This window comes from Patella vulgata, chromosome 2 (genome assembly GCF_932274485.2).
Source record: "Patella vulgata chromosome 2, xgPatVulg1.2, whole genome shotgun sequence".
NCBI lineage: Eukaryota > Metazoa > Mollusca > Gastropoda > Patellidae > Patella > Patella vulgata.
In genome coordinates this window covers 4,619,327-4,641,141 of record NC_065880.2, presented here as the reverse complement: position 1 = coordinate 4,641,141, position 21,815 = coordinate 4,619,327, and the positions used below count along the sequence as shown (strand labels likewise).

Genomic DNA, 21,815 nt, shown 5'->3' with positions numbered 1-21,815 from the left:
GCAGATTTAGCTCTGTATGTTAAATAATCTGTGATATTTGGTGTTATTTATGTATATAAATACAGTCGGGAATTGGGAGCCACGGTGGCTAGGTGGGTAAGACGCTGGCTCGCTAGCCTGGAGGTCGGGTGTTCGATCCCTGCATTGGCCGAGAAAGTTCATCCTGATTTTCCGACGTGGTTTCCCCTTGTCAGTCGTGCAGAACGGATGGTCTGACAGATACAGCTGTCTAGTCCTTCGGATGAGACGAAAAACCGAGGTCCCGTGTACACATTAGAATGCACGTAAAAGATCCCTTAGCAGTTGGAATTCGATATAAGAGTAGGCGATAGTGCCGCAAAATTTCCTTCATAGCACACTGTATGGCGTATGCCCGTCTTCATTAGCCCAGTTTAGGAGCAGAACAGTAGGACGTTAAACCCCATTTCATTCATTCATTCAGTCTGGAATTACATATAATTCATCTCGTATCATTCATCATATGTTTGGAGCTGCCGTGCCATTAAACCACATTTCATTTATTCATTCAATGCCATACTCACTAAGCCACCCTGACAGGCCTGACTACCTATTATTTGGTGATTAAGATCACCCACCCTGTGCTGTTTACGCTGGCTTGCTAGTCTGGAGGTCGCGGATTCGATCTCGATGTCGGCCAAGAAAGTTCATCGGGGTTTCCCCTTGTCAGTAGTAGGTCATGTGTACACATCTGCGTGCACGTAAAAGATCCATTGGCAGATGGAATTCAATATAAGAGTAGGCCGGAGCGCCATTGTACGGGCTAAATTTCCCCTATAGCACACTGTATGCAGACGCCCGTCATTCACATCGGACGCTTCCCTGCAAAGACATTGTGTGTTACCCAAAAGCTTGATCAAACCTGGGGGGGGGGGGGTCGAATGGTTAGCACATGCGCGCTGTATTATAAGGTCTGTCACTGAGTCAACTTGCGTGGTTTTTTATCCCCGGTTGTACGTGACAAGGAGTAGGGTTGCCTGTCCAACCTCGTGGGTTTTCTTCGGGTCCTCCGGTTTCCGCCCACTGCTAAAGACTCCTATGTGCAAGCGAATTATTGAAATAAAACGGAAGCATGTTACTCCCGACATGACCTTGTTTGTGTCGAGTGGACGTTAAACACCATCTCTCTCTCTCTCTCTCTCTCTTACTCTCTCTCTCAACAATGCAACCGGCGACCGTTACGATTAACGAGATACTGAGTCTGGCAAGCTATATCCATAATAGTTACTCGGTAAGGAAATGACTTTTTAGCCTAATCTTAGTGCCGTGTAATTACAGATTCTTACACAGATCCCGTACGAGTAGGAGATTTTATTTATCACCCAATCCTTTCTTACATGCGCAAATAGATAAATATAATTCTTTACTATAGATTTCACTTTTACTGAACCTGATCGACTACATTACGGCGTAGTGATACATCATTTTTTGGCAGCAGTTCAACCATTGCTAAGTCTTTTATATCGACACAGTTTTTCCATCAAGGTCAACTGAATAAAAATAGTTCATTTTTGATAAAGCAGTTACTTTTAATAAAATATGAACTGTTCTTTGAAAATAAAAAAGGTAGTTCCTTTTTAACTGACAAATCGAATTCATATCTCCTTATATCGTAGTAGATTATGAAATTATCACACTAGCGATATCTACTGTAGAATGTATTATTGGGTGCTAAATGTAACTGTTCATATCATCTAGTCAACTAGTCCAGCAATTTTAGTTATCTTTCTATTTATCCATTTTCGTATTTATTGATTTTTCTTCATCTTATTAAAAAAAGAACCCTGTTCGTTTGTTTTTCTTGTTATTAAAGTTGAATTGCTGGTTGGCCCGAGATAGGATTGAATTAATCACATTATTTGATGGATGGGAGAAAGGTTTCGTAATGAAGCAATCATTCTGCATCGCTTGTCTAATTTCCGGTTTTTTGTCTAAAAATGATCGGGAAATTAATTTGATAAATATTCATATTTGAACTCTCTTGTGTAGTTTTCAACACAATTAGCCCGTTAGTTATATCCGTTGCGTCCATAGATACGCAGCATGTAAAATATATTTGATTTAAATGATTACTTTCATAAAATATGGAAATTTACTTGCAGATGAAAGCTTTCTTGCAATTAAAGGGGGATTTGAGTGACGTGGGTATTAGGTCATGGCCTTTTATTGATTTGGGTGTCGTGGTAAGTCGCTTGCCTAACCCCGGGGAATTCACAGGGTTCGCTACGTTCCAGTCATTGATAGCTATGGAAGTCCCTCTCTATCTCTCTCTCTCTCTCTCTCTCGATATTGACAAAAGGAATGCAAAATAAGAGTAGTCCTCGGCGCAGCCGTCCGGGCAAACTTTCCCTCACCACGCTGTATAGCCCTATGCCCATCTTTATTAACCCAGTCGGTGCAGAGCAGAAAAGTAGGACAATAAAACCCCTCTCTCTCTCTACCCCCTCCCCCCTCTCTCTCTCTTTATTTCTGTCTCTCTCCCTATGACGTCTCTTACGTAACACCACAATCCCTTATCTTGTTCGTTCTAAGTACTACTATTTTTAGCATTGTTATGGACTGATAGGGTTTATTCCAGCATTAAATGTCTCATTCTACTGTCTTGTCGAATCATTTTAATCATCTGCATATCGGTCAGACAGTTTGTTAAGACTCTCAGAAATAAAGTCGACATTTCATTTACATGATACGGCAAGTACGATTTTATCATAGCTCAGTATAAAGATCGAAGCTGTTCTACATGCCACGGCGCTAACATATACACATTCTGGAGTGATACTTTTATTTTCGTTCCTTGAGGGTTTGTTTTTTTTTTCTTTTTTTTTCTTTTTTGTTTTTTTTTTTTTATTGCGTCTGCGGGTTAAGGCTCATTGCGATTTTATTTCAGTCAGATTTATGTGTAGGAACGAAACAGAAAGGCTTCTGCCAGTGGTGCAGGACCGAGGGCCTGGCAAGGGACAATGTATAGTCGTTCGGATTGGACGAAAGACCGAGGTCCAGCGTACACATTGGTGTACATGTAAATATCCCTTAGCAGTTGGAGTTATGTATAAGAATAGACCGTAGCGGCGTTGTTCGGGCCAAATGTCCCTCATAGCACACTGTATGGCGTATTTTTGTCTTCATTAACCCAGTCAGAGGAGAAAAGTATTATGTTAAACCCCATTTCATTTGGAAGTTTTTGCCTGTCGGTAAACCTTCAACTTATGACTTGAATGGTTATTTCGATCTCACTTTTGTACGTGACAAGGAGAATGCCTGCCTGTCTAACATTGTGGGGTTTTGCCAGGTCCACGGCTTTCCTCCAACTTTTAAACACCCCTATGCGCAAGGAAATTATTGAAATAAAATTGAACTATATGTCAGTCCCTGATGACAGTGTTTTTATTTATTGAACGATAAACACCATCTCTCTCTCTCTCTCTCTCTCTCTCTCTCTCTCTGTACATTTTTGTTTAAACACAAGACTAGAATCACCATCCTGTTCGGACTGCCTGCCGCCAGCCTCTCAATCCACTCTAGCTATTCTACATATACTATTCAAAAAAAGTAGGGGATATTTGATTTTGGGGGCATAATACTAAAAAATGCAAATGACTACGAAAAAAGTCACTATAGAACCTAACAGAAGAAACATTTCCAGTTACATGTGACGCCCAAACGCACCAATAGCTACCGCATGGAATGCAGGTGATGCTTGGGATCATCATGGGGGTCCAACCCAAGATTTGCACGACTCTGACTTTGAATGTTACAGTCATTGTGGCATTGAATTCCAGGGTGGAAACATCAGTTTAATTGTTTTAGTGACCAGAAAACAAATTTTGATATGCGTCGGCTTACCCAAAATGAAAGTTTACGTGCCCTTGGCATGCTACAGATCGGCACAACACAGGCGGTTGTGGCGCGGACGATGAATGTTTCTCAGTCTGTCATAAGCAGGCTATGGTCCAGATACCGTGATACACAATCTGTACAGGACAGACCACGCTCAGGTCGACCAAGGGCGACAACTCAAGCCCAGGATCGATTTATCCGTACCTTGGCCTTGGGAAATCGTGTCATCACAGCAAATCAGATCAGCGCTCGTCTTCAAACAGACACTGGTGTGAGAGTGAGTGGCCAGACGATTCGGAATCGACTGCATAGGGGTCACCTTCGCGCCCGACGTCCTCGCGTGATCCCTTGTTTGAGAGATCATCACATTCAGGCAAGACGTCGTTGGTGTAGGGATCGTCAACACTGGGATAATCGACGCTGGAGCAATGTGATGTTTTCAGATGAGTCAAGGTTCACTGTTGATTTTTTGGACAGACGTAAGAGGGTGTGGCGTCGTCGAAACGAGCGCTTCCAAGACGTTAACGTCATCAGACATGATCGATTTGGGGGTGGTTCTGTTATGGTGTGGGGAGGCATCACTGTTGCTGGAAGAACGGCTTTTCATGTTGTTGCAGGGCGTGTTACAGGCCAGTACTACCGGGACAACATCTTGGCAGTCCATGTTGTGCCGTTCGCACGACGTCATGGCCGCCGTTTCATCTTCCAGGATGACAACGCAAGATGTCACAGGGCCAGGATCGTTACAGGTTACCTCCAACAACAGAACATCACCACATTACCTTGGCCAGCACTGAGTCCCGACCTCTCCCCCATCGAGCATGTCTGGGACATGCTTGGACAGAGGTTACGTCAACGTCAACAACGTCCTGCCAATGTCCAAGAACTTGCTGCTGCGTTGCAACAGGAATGGGACAATCTGGACCAAAATGACCTTAGACGTCTCATTAGGAGTATGCCACGTCGGATCAATGCTTGTTTGACAAACAGAGGAGGATTTACCCGTTACTGACTTGGTTGTGATGCTGTGGTAACTTTGCTGTTTGACCCCGGGTATCATTTTACCCTTATAATGGTCAGTCTGTGCCTGACTTAGTCTAACGATCATTTGGAATAAATCGATGAATGTGAACTTCATTTCATTTTGTCATTTGTTTCTTCGTCAGTTTCATTAGGTGACTTTAATAACACTTAAAAATCAAATATCCCCTACTTTTCTTGAATAGTATATAACAGGCTAAATCAAAAAGTTAACGCCAGTTCAATTTTTTTCAAGGTCGCTGAGATGTAAATAAGATTAGGGCATGTTAATTGTGATTGTTGGCGAGATTGTCGGTTAGGCTTAGGGTAAGCATTGGGGCTGGGTCCGAAAAATTGAGCTGGCCTTATCATTTAGCACTAACCATATATAACAGATAGTATACACCCACCATCTCACACTTCATTTCCTGTTTGTGTTGAAGCATACACAAAGTTTTAGCATTGAACGGCTCGTACTGTGAATAATACTTACGAACCAATGTGAAACATGGCCAAGAGCTCAGCACTACAGAGTGGGCATAATGGACTTATACCCATTATCCAAAATTCATGCTATGGGCAACCCTGGAAGTACCTGTGTGTAAAAATACTTAAATTCGATAATAATCACGTTTACCATGCGGACACCTATAACGTGTTTGGCGAAATGGGTTTATAGGCTAATATCCATTAACCAACAACCTTGCCATGGGCAATAACCCCGGGTGGGCTGGTGAGTGAAATCGCTCATATTCGATAAGAATCATGTTTATTATTTATTATGTGGGTGTGTAAAAAAAAGAAAAAACAGAAAAGAAGAAAAACAATATAAGGGCATGTTGGAATGTGCAATAGGCTAATATTCATTAATCAACAATGATGCCATGGGCAATAACCCTGGGATTACTTGAGTGTAAAAGCACTCAATTTCGATACTAATCACGTTTAGTATGTGGGCGTGTAAAAAACGAAGAAGGAAAACAACAATAACAGGGCATGCTTGGGCGTGAAATAGGCCAATATCCATTAACCAACAATGATGCCATGGGCAATAAACCTGGGAGTACTCGTGTGTCAAATAACTCATATTCGATAAGAACCACTTTAGTATGTGGACGTGTAAAAACAACAGCAACAAATTTAAAAAAAATGATATATTTGAAAGAGAAATATTTTTTTTTGTCTAAGGTAAAGATGTCGGGCACATCTGGATTCATATTGATTAAGCTTAAATTATGCCAATGGCAATAACGCAGGAAGTACTTGTGAGAAAATACTCAAATTTGTTAGGTATTTTGTTTTGTATTTTTTCATAGAAAAGTAAAAGACATCAAAAGGCCACGTTTATCATATGAGCGTATAAAACGACCACAAAAGGTCATCTTTATCATGTTGGCGTACAACAACAAAAGGCCACGTTTATCATTTGGACGCATCAACCGACAACAAAAGTTCATGTTTACCGAGAGAGAGAGAGAGAGAGAGAGAGAGAGAGAGATGGGGTTTAACGTCCACTCAACACAAACTAGGTCATTTCGGGACTAACACATGGTTCAATTTTATTTCAATAATTCGCTTGCGCGTAGGGGTCTTTATCAGTGGGAGGAAACCGGAGGACCCGGAGAAAATCCACGAGGTTGGACAGGCGACCCTACTCCTTGTCACGTACAACCGGGGATTCGAAACCACGCCAGTTGACTCAATGACAGGCCTTATGATACAGCACGCACATGCTAACCATTCGACCATCCAACCCCCCTCATGTTTACCATGTGGGCGTACAGCAACAAAAGTTCATGATTTATCATGAGCGTACAGCAACAACAAAACCCCCACCTCTAACATTTGGGTGTAGAAAACAACACAAGTTCATGTTTATCATGGGGGCGTACAACAACAAGAAGAACAAGAGGCCATGTTTATCACTTGGGCGTATATACGCAACACAAAGGACTACTTGTATTCCGTGGCCGTATATAAACATAAAAAAGGCTACTTTTATCCCGTGACCGTATATACGTGGGCGTATACAAACAACAAGGCATGTTTACCACGTGGGCGTATACAAACAACAATGAGGGGCTACGTTTATCATGTGACTGTATAAAAACAACAAGAACAAGGCATGTTTACCACGTGGGCGTATATAAACAACAACAACAACAACAAAAACAAACAACCACAACAAAATCATTGTTTGCTTACCTAGGAGTAAAGTAAACATATCAGACACAGCAAGACTAAGTAGATAATAGTTAGTGGCTGTATGTAAATAGGGATTCCGTCCAATAACCAGACATGTGGACATATTACCCACAATTCCTGTCACAAATATTACACAGTACACAATAGTCAGAGTTATAACCGCTACCATTCCCTGACGTTTCTCACCCATCTCCTTATTTAGATATTCATACGTGTTAAATACGTCACTGCTGTTACTAATGCTATCTAAAGTTACTGTTAAAATAGCATGACTTATGTTAACCGCCATTTTCTACTTTATTGAAGATTTAAAATTCCGAATACGTCATTGTTTAGTATGTTTTTAAAATTAATTTTATTCACTTCAGTATTTTAATTAGACTGTGTTTTTGATATCTAATAGTAAGTGCAAGCAGGAGGACCACACTACACACAATCAAAACAAATCAATATGATACCTTATGCGCCAATATAATTAGTTTACTGTATTCCGTTACCATGACGACATTAGTTCACAATTTTCGGAACAAACAACTATTATGTTTGGCAAGATGAAATTTAGAGCATAGCAACGTGGAAATTCACATTAAAATAAAGTTGATGACATTTTCTAGTTGCTGTGAGTCCTGTGTCGTCTGTGTTGAAAAGTGGGAGGAACTGTTTTCAATTGAAAATGACTCCCGACGTTCGATAATAATTGACGACGTCGGTGATAAAGATTATGTGGCGATCTTCTATGCTGTATTCTCTTTAAAACCTGAAATAAAGAATCAAAATTATTAAAATAAAGAAATGCAGTTCACATCCTCAGATGCTCGCCATAGAACAATCGACACCTTAGCTCCGACACAGCAAAACATTAAAGTGCTCCTATACGGATCGGAAAAGCTAACACATGAAGAAAATGTGTCAGTATTTAACCATGTACATATTTCAAATTTATGTTTACATGTATGTAATATTATAGGTTATGTGTACATATATATATTTTTTCCCCCTTTCTATCGCTTCCTTTTTTTTTGAAATCTATTGTAATATTGTGTAATTTATTTGTAACCGGGAGAGGGGTTTATGTAGGCTTTGCCTGTTCCCCAATCCCCTCAGTTTCTGAATAAATATTGTTTATATAAAAAAAACTCCCCAAAACGGAGAATCAACCAGCCGTAGCACCACCTTGACTTAAAAAAAATGAATTGCTTCAGTGGTATTTGTGTTTAACGGTACTTGATATTGGATAAATAACACAGCCCCGGGTGAAACATTTCAGTGGTTTCAATAGTATTCAGTGATGCACTGGACACATTTCTATGGATTACAATTCTTGTTTACTGAGAGGCGCAAGTTAAAGATACATTATGGCAGATCAGATAAAAGAGTTGGTCGTTCTTCTCACTATAATAGTTAAAAAACTAGATAATGTAAAGGGAATTTGCTGAAAAGTTCAGTCAAATTGGTCTACCCTGAACCAAGTATTTAGCGATCATCATTACTAAAGTCGGTACGATAATAAATATATAGTCTCGATCATCCATTCTTTGATTTAATCAGAAACAGCTGACCGGGTTCTAATCCAGTAAATATCGCAGGCTAGCGATGTCATCGAGGGATGCGAATGGTCTGGAGTAGTTAATAAATGTCTAATAAATACTTTAGATAACAGTAATAAGTAGCATGTCATTGATTGGTAATTATGAATTAAATTTTGTTTTGACATGTATATAATTCCCACCATGTTTTACAGTCGATCATTGCGAAAAATGTTGCTCATATTAATAACAATCGGTATCTTATCTTAAAATTTTCTGAACTTTATCTAACAAATGCAATGAAATTAAATGGGGTTTAACCTCGCTACTTTTCTGCTCCGACTGGACTAATGGAGACGGATATAGACCACACAGTGTGTTTAGAGAGACATTTTGTCCGGACAGTGGCACTATCTGCCGAGGGCTATTTTACGTGCGCGCCAATGTGTAAACGGGACCTGGGTTTCTCGTCCCATCCCAGCGACTATATGTGTTGCCCCTTGTCAAATTCTCCGTCCTGCACCACTACACCTGACAATTCCAGGCCGATGAACTTTCTCAGCCAACACAGTGATCGAATACTGGACCTCCCGGTTAGCGAGACAATGTTGTTGTTTTTTTTCAAATGAACATTTTTTGATGTATTTATTGTTCAAAAAAAGATTAAAGAGTGAGCCAGCGGCTTACTCACTGAGACACCGTGGCTCCTATCTAACACATAACAAAAATGAAATGAAATGGGGTTTAGCGTCCTACTGTTCTGCATACGGGCATACGGCATACGGCATACAGTGTGCTATGAGGGAAATTCTGCACGGACAGCGGCACTACGGCCTACTCTTATATCGAATTCGAACTGTCAAGTGATCTTTTACGTGTAAACAAATAACTAAAACAAGTAACATTAATGATAATGAATAATAATAAACTGTGTTGTTATGAACGTGTTGTTACCATTTTATTAATAGACTAATACAATAACAATTGGACCTTTTACCAATACTCTTATCGCCTTTCAGTTAAAATATTGTTCAAGGCCCATCGAGTTTGAAATATTGGAACACAATAGTTCATTAATCACATGAAATGATAACATTCCACGCAGCACTCCAATATCACTTGTCCATAATAAACCCCAAATCCCCTAGGGGTGGTGTTAATAATTTACTAAACCTTTACAGATGAAAACTGTGACTGTCTCGCGGCTGTTTTTCTCCACAAGAAGACGGTGTCGGCACTGCTTGATTATTAAACCACATCTATGGAATTGCTTTGGTAATTTGATTAGACGAATACTTTTAAGTTATAATAAAATCTCATCAAGTGTCCCTATGAAAAGGTCAAGAACAACAAATTACAAATGTCATTTATTTATTAAAAATATTCCGAGATTGGAAGACATTCGCGTCTGGGATTTTAAATGCACTGAAAAGTTAAAGAGAGAGAGAGAGAGAGAGAGAGAGAGAGAGAGAGGGGAATGGGGTTTAACGTCCACTCGACACAAACTAGGTTATTTCGGAACTAACACACGGTTCAATTTTTATTTCCATAATTCGCTTGCGCGTAGGGGTCTTTAGCAGTGGGAGGAAACCGGAGGACGCGGGGAAAACCCTCGAGGTTGGACAGGTGACCCTACTCCTTGTCACGTACAACCGGGGAATAAAAACCACGCCAGTTGACTCAATGACAGACTTTATGGTACAGCGCGCACGTGCTAACCATTCAGCCCCCCCTCCCGCCCCCGCCCCCCTGAAAAGTTATAGCGTTACGGGTAGTGCTAAAACTTTAATAGACAAAATCGACAACAGTCCAGTTGACCCAGACAAGCATGGTACGGTTTAGGCTAAGAAAGGCCAGAGTTGATTCCACTAATGTAAGAATTGATTAACGTTTCCTTTCGGGGCTTCTATATTTGTGAATTTCTTCCTATTTATAGTCATCCATTGATAAGCATTTGCGGGTATTATATTATATTTTTGTCTCGTTCGGCCAGTTTACTGTCCTTCAAGTTTTACGATGTGGTTTCCTCTTGTCAGTAGTGCAAGACCAGAGGGTCCGACAAGGACAGCTGTCTAGTCGTTCGGATGGGACGAGAAATCGAGGTCCCGTATATACATTGGCGTGCACGTAAAAGATCCCTTGGCGGTTGGAATTCGATATATACGTAGGCCTTAGTGTCGCTACCCGGGCAAAATGTATTTCCCTCATAGCACACTGCATGGCGTATGCCCGTATTCATTAGCCCAAGTCAGAGTAGAACAATAGGACGTTAAACCCATTTCATTTCAGTTGAGCTTATCGAGAGTTGTATAAAAGGTGCATTTTTTGCTATAATTATTTGATTTACATGTACTTAAAATGGTTTCACAGAGATACAAGTTGTTATTTGCGGTCTCGCGAGTAGTCAAACACTCTGTTCAGTTGAGCTTATCGAGAATTGTTTAAAAGGTGCATTGTTTGCTATATTCATTTTCGTTACTTTAAATGGGTTCACGGGGAAATATGTTGTTATTTGCGACCTATGTTCCAAAGAAATTTGCAAATTCTGATTAAAAATTGGTGAGAAAACATGTTTCATTTATTACTTCCAAATCACAAAACAGAAATTTTGATATTTTGATTTACTTTTCTAAAAATGAAATGATGTTTAACGTCCTACTATTCTGCACCAACTGGGCTAATGAATACGTGAACACGCAATCGGTATACAGTGTGTTATGCGGGAAATTTAGCCAACCGCGTGGGTTTTCTCCGGGTCCTCCGGTTTCCTCCCACTGCTAAAGACCCCTATGCGCAAGCGAATTATTGAAATAAAATTAAACCATATGATAGTCCCGAAACGAGCTAGTTTGTGTCGAGTGGACGTTAAACCCCACCCCTTCTCTCTCTCTTTTTTTTCTCTCTCTCTCTCTCTCCCGGACAGTGGCACTTCGGCTTACTCTTATTTCGAATCCCAACTGTCAAGGCAAGGGTTCTTTTACGTCCACGCCAAGGTGAACAAGGGACCTCCGGACAATTAGACACTGTTCATTGTCAGATCCCCAGTCCTACACCAACGACAAGGGGGCGGTAAACCCCAATCAACTTTATCGGCCAACTGTGGGAGCGAACCTGGAACCTCCAGGTTAAGGCCGAGTCACACTAGTGGATTTACCCTGAAGTTTTATATCCATAAGCTAAATCCTTTCGTGTGAACGGGAACAAGTAATATTCACGTAGAATTGACCGATCAAATGCAAGCGCGTATTGAATTGGACCGGGCCGAAACTGTATTTTTTATTTTTTATTTCAACTGCGGTCGATGTAATCTCAAGATTACCATGATCGTGAGAAAAGGCTTATTGACATCACATCACGAAAAAAACATAGGATTCTATTTAATATATGACCACAAAAGACGTTCGATAGGATTTGTCTTAAAGGGATAAATCCACCAGTGTGACTCAGCCTTTAGCGAGACAGCATATTACTCACTAAACCATATTTTTGAAAACCTGCTAGGGTTGTCATCTACTAATTAAACGCCATCCTATCAAAAATACTGAAACTCTACATAGCTCCCATTCCACAATGTAGATACCAATAAAAGAATTGTAATATAGTTTAACCCTTTGATTGCGAAAAGTCTCAAACAGATGACAGGCTTTATTTTCCATTCCATGCAGCACGTCGCATGTCTACGACTTTGTTGTATCAACGAAAGTTGGCCAATATAATGAAATTTATAGTGTTTTCTGTAGTAAATTCTACAGTTATCTGTTTGTCTTTAATCAAGTTTTGTGAAAAAAAAACTGCACAGGTGTCCAAATGTCTTCAGTTTCACGTTAATACTAACATCTATGTCTCTCTCTCAGCAAACGGATAATTAAATTGACTATCCAGCAACAGAAATTTAACGACACATTAGCACGAAAACCATTTATAAATATAGATATATGAACTTATCTTTTGAATTAGCCCTGAAGACGCCGAAAGACCGAAAGATGTTGGCACTAATGTAAAAGTTATTTAAAGTAGCTAAGTCTCTAACTCAATATCATCCAAAACCTTCGATATTGAAAACACGAATTATTTGTCAATTGTAATCAACATTGGTATTGTGATCTTACCGAGAAAAAATGGGTTTTTGATATCCATTATTTAAAACAAAAAAAAAACATTTTACGATTGGTACACGATTCGTGTACCATAATGCGTTTCAGCGCAATTTGTAGCAAGTGACTTGAAGAACGAGGTTAGACATATTCCACAAGTCATGTCAAACGGTGACTTCATATTCTTATCTGAAGAGCATGCGCAATAAATACTATCGGTGTAGACTGGAATAACCAGACGCAGAGATTGCCATTCGATTGAGACTTCTGGCGTATTTCGCCGAACATAACAGCTTTGAAATTAGAGTAAAAACGGAAACGATTGAATGTAAATGTGTTTATTTACATTCATATTACATTACTATATACGTTGCGACCCATTTGTGTCTATTTGTAGGTCCTAAATATTAGCAATTTAGCTCCTTTAAATATATATCATTTCATCCAATTATTAGTATATTTTTTTTAAATATAGATATATAGATATGTTATATAAATTATCAATTAGATATTCATTAACATGGTAAACCTATCATCAACTCCGTTCGGTAAAAATGGCTCCATCTTAAAATATTTCTTGAATATCGCGTGCTCTAAGCTTTGGTCATAATTATCCGCTGGGAAACCATCAACACAAGAACTAGCATTTTATTCTCTTCTGAATTGATTTGGATGCAGATTTATTTTGTGAGATTTTGCAAAATCTGAGTTCCTCCCGATACCATATTTCCCCTCTTCACCCAGTTTCACATATTGTAGCCACAAATAATTCGTATCAATAGAAATCAAAACCGTCAAACCTATACTTCCGTCTGGTTTTACTAAATATCGTATCGGCTAAGTACTTTCTTGAAAACACCCACGCGTTACTACTTCTAACTGGATTACTAACAATCTCACTACATAACGGAGGGGAGACACGGTGGCTCAGTGAATAAGACGTTGGATCGCTAACCCGGTGGTCCCTTGTTCGATCCCTTGCGTTGGCCAAGAAAGTCCATCAGTGGTGCCGGATATAGGGCCTGACAAGGGACAACGTTTATTAGTTGACAAACCGCCGTACGTGCTACTACAGGCAGTCTACAGGAGGGAATTTCAGTAAACCCGTGCGTGAGTCTTACGGGTCACGTGCAAGTGTTTCGTACCGTAGTAGATCACAGAGGCTTTTGAAACTGCAAATACAAAATTCTCACCCTTGCGGCTGGTCTACGAGTTGCAAAACCCCACAACCCGTGTGTGTCAAAACACATACGGTGGGTTGTGAGTTAACCTTTAGGCTGGCGACTAGGCTCCTTGTGAAGGTACACGGTCAGTTAGCACCAATCTCTAGGGGGTAATAGGGGGAGGGGCTGTCCGTTGCGTGGTGTCGATTCCCCGCTTGTACGTGACAAGGTGTAGGATCGCCTGTTCATCCTTGTGGGTTTTCTCCGGGTCCTCCGGTTTCCCCTTACTGCTAAAGACCATTACGCGCTAGCAAATATTCAACAAAAGTTGTACCATACGTTTGTTCCGAAATGATCTAGTTTGTGTTTAGTGGACGTTAAACCCCGTTTCTGTTTCTCAACCCCTCTCTCATTGTAGTTTCCTTCCAGTAATTGTACTAGAATACTATGATAAAGCGAAGTTAATAAAATCGGGCCAAGTGTATAATTGTATATCGAACTTCTCATATCAAGTGGCTCAAGTCGTGCGGTAAAGTTGCCAAAATTCCACGTGAACGTCCTAACAGGTGGGGATAGGGTGGACGATACACGAATTGAAATGAAATGGGGTTTAGCGTCATACTGTTCTGCTTCGACTGGGCTCTCACATTAAGGGTAAGCATATAGTGCCATATAGATCTCATCGTTTACTCTTTTAATTTTTGGCTTTAAAAGAGAAAAACATATAGTCAACTCTGGCCAACCCGAGTATTATTAAATTGATAAGTTTCTCATAATTAAAACCTTCTTTTATAAATAAAATTTCGAAGAATTTAAATAAAAACACCAGTGGACTAATTGCAAAAACCGAGTACTATTAAGTCCATAATTTCTGATAAAAAATCTCCCTCCACCCCCCACCCCCCGTAATGCAACTATTTAAATAAATAAAACCTTTGAACACATTGTCACGATCCCTTCCGAACGTACAAACAACAACTTACCTTAAACAGTTGTTCTTTAGTCCATATTAAGTCTTAAACAATTTCAAATTATCAAATATCACTCCTATCAATGTATTAATTATGATACAGTCTTAACAACACATTTATTAATCATATTCAAATTATCCCTAAGTCGTATCACAAAATCTTAGATAAGTTCTCGAATCCATGAACACTCGTCTGTGAATGAATAATCCATACCCTTTCAGCAATATGTGCACACGTTTATATGAAGACAAAGAGCGAAGAGACTAAAGATAAAATACTCCGGTACTGTGACGATCACGGGAGAGTATTAAACTAGTCTAACAGATTTACCAATATGACCATTATTATGGGATTTCACGGTTAGCTACGACATTATCAACGCTTCCAAGTCCAGTGACAAATAGGCACAAGTGAGATGGTGCCATTTCGTCAAACTGAGAACAGTGTAAGGAGTTTAATAGTTTGACAGTCAGGGCCAATATCCAGACGACGATTACAGGATTTGTATTTATACCAGAAAATTAATTAGGGACAAGAGGAGAGAGAGAGAGAGAGAGAGAGAGAGAGAGGAGGGAGATGTGGTTTAACGTCCAGTCGACGCAAACTTGCTTATTTCGGAACTAACACACGGTTCAATTTTATTTCAATAATTCGCTTGCGCGTAGGGGTCTTTAGCAGTGGGAGGAAACCGGAGGACCCTGAGAAATCCCACGAATCGCAACCACGCCAATTTAATCAATGATAGACCTTATGCTACAGTGCGCAAACGTTAACCATTCGGCCATCCAGCCCCCCGCCCCCGCTACACAAGAGCACGACACATATCGTACTTTGATTCGAACTCACGACACTTGTATCGGTGATAAACTGTATTACCTATAAGAGTGTACCTGGCATTGAATTATCTCTAAAGATTTATTTGTTTAAGCAACTAATTTCTTTGTGGAAAAAAAAAATGCTTTTAACATGAAAGGAAATGGAAGTTCTACCTCCTACTTTATGTGGTATCTCTCTCCCTCTCTCTCTCTCTCTCTCTCTCTCTATCTCTCTCCCTCCCTATCTGTTTACATCTCTCTTTCTCACTTCCTCTCTCTATCCTTTTTTTTGCACCCGAACGATTAGATGCTGTTCCTTGCCAGAAGCCCCCCCCCTTTCCCCGTCCTACAGCACCGACAAGAGACAGGAAACTCAGCAAAAAAACCCGGTGAACTTTCTTAGCCAACACCGAGGTCTAATAATTTACAGGAGATAATTCTATGGAATACAATTATTGCTTGATAATGACTAGAGAAGCCTTGTCGAAACGTCGTTCATTAATAAACCGTAATTATATTCCATAGAAATGTCACGTGTGTACTCTAGTTCAATTACTAAATGCCATTGAAAGAATTTACTGACATCTAACACGTCATCTCCGGATTAGTTTACTAATGTGACTTTCACGTGGCTACGAATGTGACGAACATAGCCCCGAATAGTCGCGAATCGAGATTCGTGGCGATTCAGCAAAGATATCAAAAAGATCGCAGAGGATTGGGAGAAGCTGCGAAGCAGTTACGAATAGTTTAAGAAAGAATCACGACAATTCGTGCGTAATCGGCTGAAAAATATGCCGGGTGTGAAGGTGGGGTTCTACGAAATGAAAGAAACATCTATACGAACTAAAGCGATTCAGTTACGAATGAGTTATGGATATGCCGAATACAGTTAGGAATACACTATCACTACGCTCTCCACGGATAATGCCGATAAAATTACGAAAAGTTTACGATATTTGGCACTATTCGTTCGTTAAAAAATTGTATACGGGCGATAAGAAAGGGCTACGAAGGGTTCACGATCCGAAATTCGTAGACCTTCTACGATAGTTTTTGACGGATACTTTCGTGGCCAAGCTACCAACTGCTACGAACAATACGCATTCGTAGCGCATATGAAAGGAAGCCACAAAAGGTTTTGTTCCAAAAATAACTTACGAACTTCAAAAATCATCTACGATTTATCGACGAATCGGAAAAAACTTTGGATTCGGGCGATTCGTAGCATTAGTAGTCCACGTGAAACAAGGACTTAAGTCATTTAACCAACGCGACCTGCTTTGTACTTTTCTTTACCGGCCTGTATGGACGAAGATTAATACAGTGTTATCATACTAGGGGAGTCACGGTGGGTAATTGAGTAAGACGCTGGCCCGAATGTGGCGGGTGTTGGGGGAGAAAGTTCATAGGGATTTTCCGAAGTGGTTTCCCCTTGTCGGTGGTCTCAATTTACCAATCTCGGAAGGAGCGGTATGGTTAACGCGTGCGCATTGGATCAGAAGCTGTGTCATTCAGTCATGTGGCGTGCTTTTGATTCCCAGCTTGTACGTGACAAGGAGTATCGTCGCCTGTCTAACCTCGTGGGTTTTCTCCCGGTTTAACGTGCTACTTTTCTGCATCAAATGGCTTAATGGAACGGGAAATACTGTATGGAGTGCCAACTACTATTCTTCAAACTTCAACTGTCAGATGTTCTTTTATTTGCATGTGGACGTGTGCCAGAATTTTTGTACCACCCAAATGGCTAGTCGTTGTTCCTTTCCAGACCACCCCCACTCCCACCCACCGACAAGAAGAAACTCAGCAGGGAAACCCCGACTCCAGATTAGTCACTAAGCCATCTTCTGTGCGTTCGCGTGTGACCATAAGGTCTTTCATTGAATTAAGTGGCGTGGTTTCGATCTCGACCTTGTAAATTACAAGGAATAGAGTTGCCTGTCTAACATCGTGGTTTACTCAGCGTTCCACAGTTTCCCCCACTGCTAAAGACCCCTACGTGCACGCGAACTATTGAAATAAAATTGAACCATGTTAATCTAGCAAATAGGTAGTTTGTCGAGTGGACGTTAACCCCCCGCCCGCACCATCTCTTTCACACGAAATAATACAAGGAAGTGTGCGTTCGGCCCACAAAGAATGACTAGTCATGTTTCAATGTACTAAGTTAAGAGAATTGTTCTGGTATAATGGAACTTTATCCTTACGGCGGCATAGTTGACCGGAAATACTAATACGAGATCACTGGGAAAATCTAAACTCCAAACAGGAAGTTGTGTTACCTTTTCCTTGTAACCTACTAGAGTAACTATACGTCATACTGTTGCTATTTTTAAGATAACTTTCTTTTTGAAATAACAATGGTAAATTTAAATCAGTATTTTAAAGGGGGATAGACATTATGTTTGATAAAAATGAAATGAAATTTGGTTTAACGTCCTACTGTGACGGGCATCTATGAGGGTAATTTTGCCCGGACAGCGGGACTATGGCCAACTCTTATATCGAATTCCAACTATCGAGGGATCCTTTACGTGCACGCAATATATAAACGGGTCCTCGGTTTTCCGTCCCATCCGAACGCCTAGATAGCTGTCAGAAAATCCTGATGAACTTTCTCGGCCAATGCAGGGATCGAACACGCGACCTCCAGTCTAGCGAGCCAGCATCTTACCCACTTAGAAACGGTGGTTCCTCTTTGTAAGTCGCAATTTATAGAATTTATCAGACGGAATTTAAATTAGAATCGTATCGTATATCATTACCGAACAATTATAAATATACTTGTATAGAACATGTAACCGTAAAGTCCCGATTAAAATCGTGAGATGGGTGAATGTAGATTTTGATCAAAGAATTCGTCCTTTGTGTGATTTAAAGGCAGTCGGCGATAAATATCACTACTTATTTTATTACAGAACGTGAAAACTATACATCCCGGTATTATTCATCCACGGTATCCCCAGTAGTCTCATTCCGTTCTATTTCACAATACCCTGAGGTTAATCCATAGGGTTTCCACGATTTCAAATTATATTCCCTGGCCATGATTAAAGCTAAAGTCTATGAACCAACCAAAAACAGTTTCCTGAATGATTTATGTAAATAATGTATATATTTCTAATTGATTTATATTTAATTGTATTATATATCAATATCTGTAGTACGTTTCTCTGATTTCATATATGTTTAACATCTTTATGTTTGACTTTTTTATTATTATTACTATCCGTTTTTTGTCTGGAATATTTCATTCTGTTATGTTTATTTGGCAATTTGATTCTCAATAAAACTCTTGAACCTACAAATATAAAACATCGGGTCTTCATTGATATATTATAAACTAATTGTAATTTGTTGTTAATAAATACACATTTAGTATAATTTGGACGTTTCTTCGTTTAGGCTACCTTCTGGTTAATTCCTAACTTTGTCTCTTGAAGGATGGAGGGGGGGGGGCTTTGCGTTTTGCTTATACATTACCCGCTGAGAGTTACTTCTCTTTGCCATCTACCTTTGCAATTGACGATTCATTGCATTGATCGATAAAGATACCACAATCATCAAGGGTGGATAACTTGAAAACGTGTCTCCCCGCCGCATAGATTAACCCTGGGGTTAGTGGAGTAGAAAGTAAAGAGACCACTGGGGTTACCGAGGATGGATATTATTATACAAGACCTAATTCTATTAAAGATGGGGATAACGGGGCTAAGTGGGTAAGATGCTGGCTCGCTAGCCTGGAGGTCGGTTGTTCGATCCCTGCATTGGCCGAGACAGTTCAGTGATGCAGGATGGAGGGCCTGACAAGGACGACTGTCTAGTCGTTCGGATGGGAGGAAAAACCGAGGTCTCGTGTACACATTGGCGTGCACGTAAAAGATCCCTTGGAAGTTGGAATTAGATAAAAGATAGGCGGTAGCGCCGCTGCCCGGGCAAAATTTCCCTCATAGCACACTATATGGCGTATGCCCGTCTTCATTAGCCCAGGTTGGGAGCAGAACAGTAGGACGTAATGTAATTTAATATCAATAATGAACTGAACGACGACGTATCATAACGGAAATTGGTAAATAAATTAATTAGATAATAGATATTTAGACAAACAGAAAGTAAGTTTTTAAAACACATAACGCATTTTTAACCAAAATGATAAATCAAAAGTAGTGTCACAACAAAATAGATAGAGAAATGAAATGAAAGGAAATGGGGTGTAACATCCTACTGAAATAAATAGAGAGAGAAATTGGGTTTAAGGTCCACTCAGCACAAACTAGATCATTTCGGGACTAACATATGGATTCAATTCTATTTGTATAATTCGTTTGTGCGTAGGGGTCTTTGGCAGTGGGAGAAAGCCGGAGGTCCCGGAGAAAAGCCACGAGGTTGGACAGGCGACCATACTCCTTGTCACGTACAACTGGGGAATCGAAACCACTCCAGTTGACTCAGTGACAGACCTTATGATACAACGCGCGCGCTAACCATTCGCCCCACCCCACCCCCAGGAAAATAGATAACATATTTTTAAAGACAGTTATCAATTGAAAGTAGTTTTTACAGATACACTAGTAGTGAATTAATCCAATTATATATCCATGTCTGATAATATCGGAATATATAAAGAAAACTAAATGGAAGGAAACAATCTTCCAATAATATATCCACGTCTCATAATATCCTACCTCGTGGGTTTTCTCCGGGTCCTCCGGTTTCCACTCACTGCTAAAGACCCCTATGCGCAAGCGAATTATAGAAATACAAGTGAACCATATGTTAGTCCCGAAATGACCTAGTTTGTGTCTAGTGGGCGTTTAACCCCACTTCTCATCCGCTATCTCCCTCTCTCTCTGATAATATCCAAAAAGTAACTTGAAAAAAAAAAAACAATTTTCCAAGAGAAATCTCACCAATAGCCTAATCCATTGAGATCAGCCCAACTCCTGTAATAAGGACTTTTGTACATCCGACAATATCAGTATATTAATGAAAAGACCCACGTGTGTCTACTAAATTAAAGATCTGTAAAACCACAGCTCTAGATGATATTATCTGTGATGAAGATATTAATATTTATGCTTTGTCTGAAACCTGGATTTACAGCTAATCCTCGAGTGTAACACTATCTGCAATAATTCCTAATGGGTATTCAGTCAAATATAAAAACAGAACTTCCGGCACCGGTCGTGGATTAGGGTTAATATACAATAACGACGAATAACCAACTAATTTGTAAATCATTTGAGCGCCTTGAGTGTACGTTATCCATTCCGAGTAAACAAATACGCATCATTATCGTATATGAGTATGGAGTTCAGCAGGGGTTAGTTTTAGGACCCGTACTGTTTAGTTTGTATACTTCCACACTGGACGAGCTAGTAAGGAAACATGGCGTGGAATTTCCGCTATATACTGATGACATTCAGTTATGTTTACCATTTAAACTGTTAACTGGTGCAGTAGTAACCAAGACCCAGACCGAATTATGCGCCACCTCAGCAGATTGATAAATAAACTTCAAGACTTTTAAGTAGAACTTGTTTCAAAGGCCATATTACTTTGGTTTTATATCATATACACTGGCTCGCAATTTGGTTTTAGAATCCGTTTTAAAATACTTTTATTAACTTTGAAATGTCTTAATTACCTGGCACCTTCGTATTTGAACAGACTATTAGAATTTCATACTTTAATCGTACTTTACGGTCATCCCCGGGTAACATCTTAATGAAAAGGCCCGTTCAACTCGTGAGCTAGGGTGGGCGATATTTTCCCTCCCAGCAGTGATGGATCATGGCAAGGGCAACTGAGGCAAATGCCAAGGGGTCCTGCGATTTGGTGAAATAAAACCCCTTTAGAACTAAGTATATGACTTCGCGACTGGATGTACTCCACAGACAACCATTTCAGGTCGACATTTCAAAAAGTTTGTGGGCGATGACCCCCCAGACCCCTCTTTATTTTTATTGTTTTGTTTTCTTTTTATGATTTTAATATTTGTTTTTATAACTATATTGTAAAGCGCACTGGAAAACAGTACTGTGGAAGTAGCGCTATATCAATACATATTCATAATGATAATTTATTTTTAAACACAATGATACCCCCCCCCCCCAAAAAAAAAAGGAAAAAAAAAACAAAACAAATGAAAACTACCCCCCTCCCC

The 21,815-nt window shown here is 39.9% G+C and overlaps 1 protein-coding gene across 1 annotated transcript in view; it reads right to left on the bottom strand.

Annotated features, from left to right (window-relative positions):
* LOC126810664 (pyrokinin-1 receptor) overlaps positions 1-7,369 on the bottom strand; it is a 64,929-nt gene extending 57,560 nt beyond the window's left edge. Inside the window, exon 1 of the mRNA XM_056098810.1 lies at positions 7,081-7,369. Within this exon, the coding sequence (XP_055954785.1) occupies positions 7,081-7,369 (289 nt within the window). The remainder of the gene's footprint in view (positions 1-7,080) is intronic.
* Positions 7,370-21,815: the final 14,446 nt, after the last annotated feature.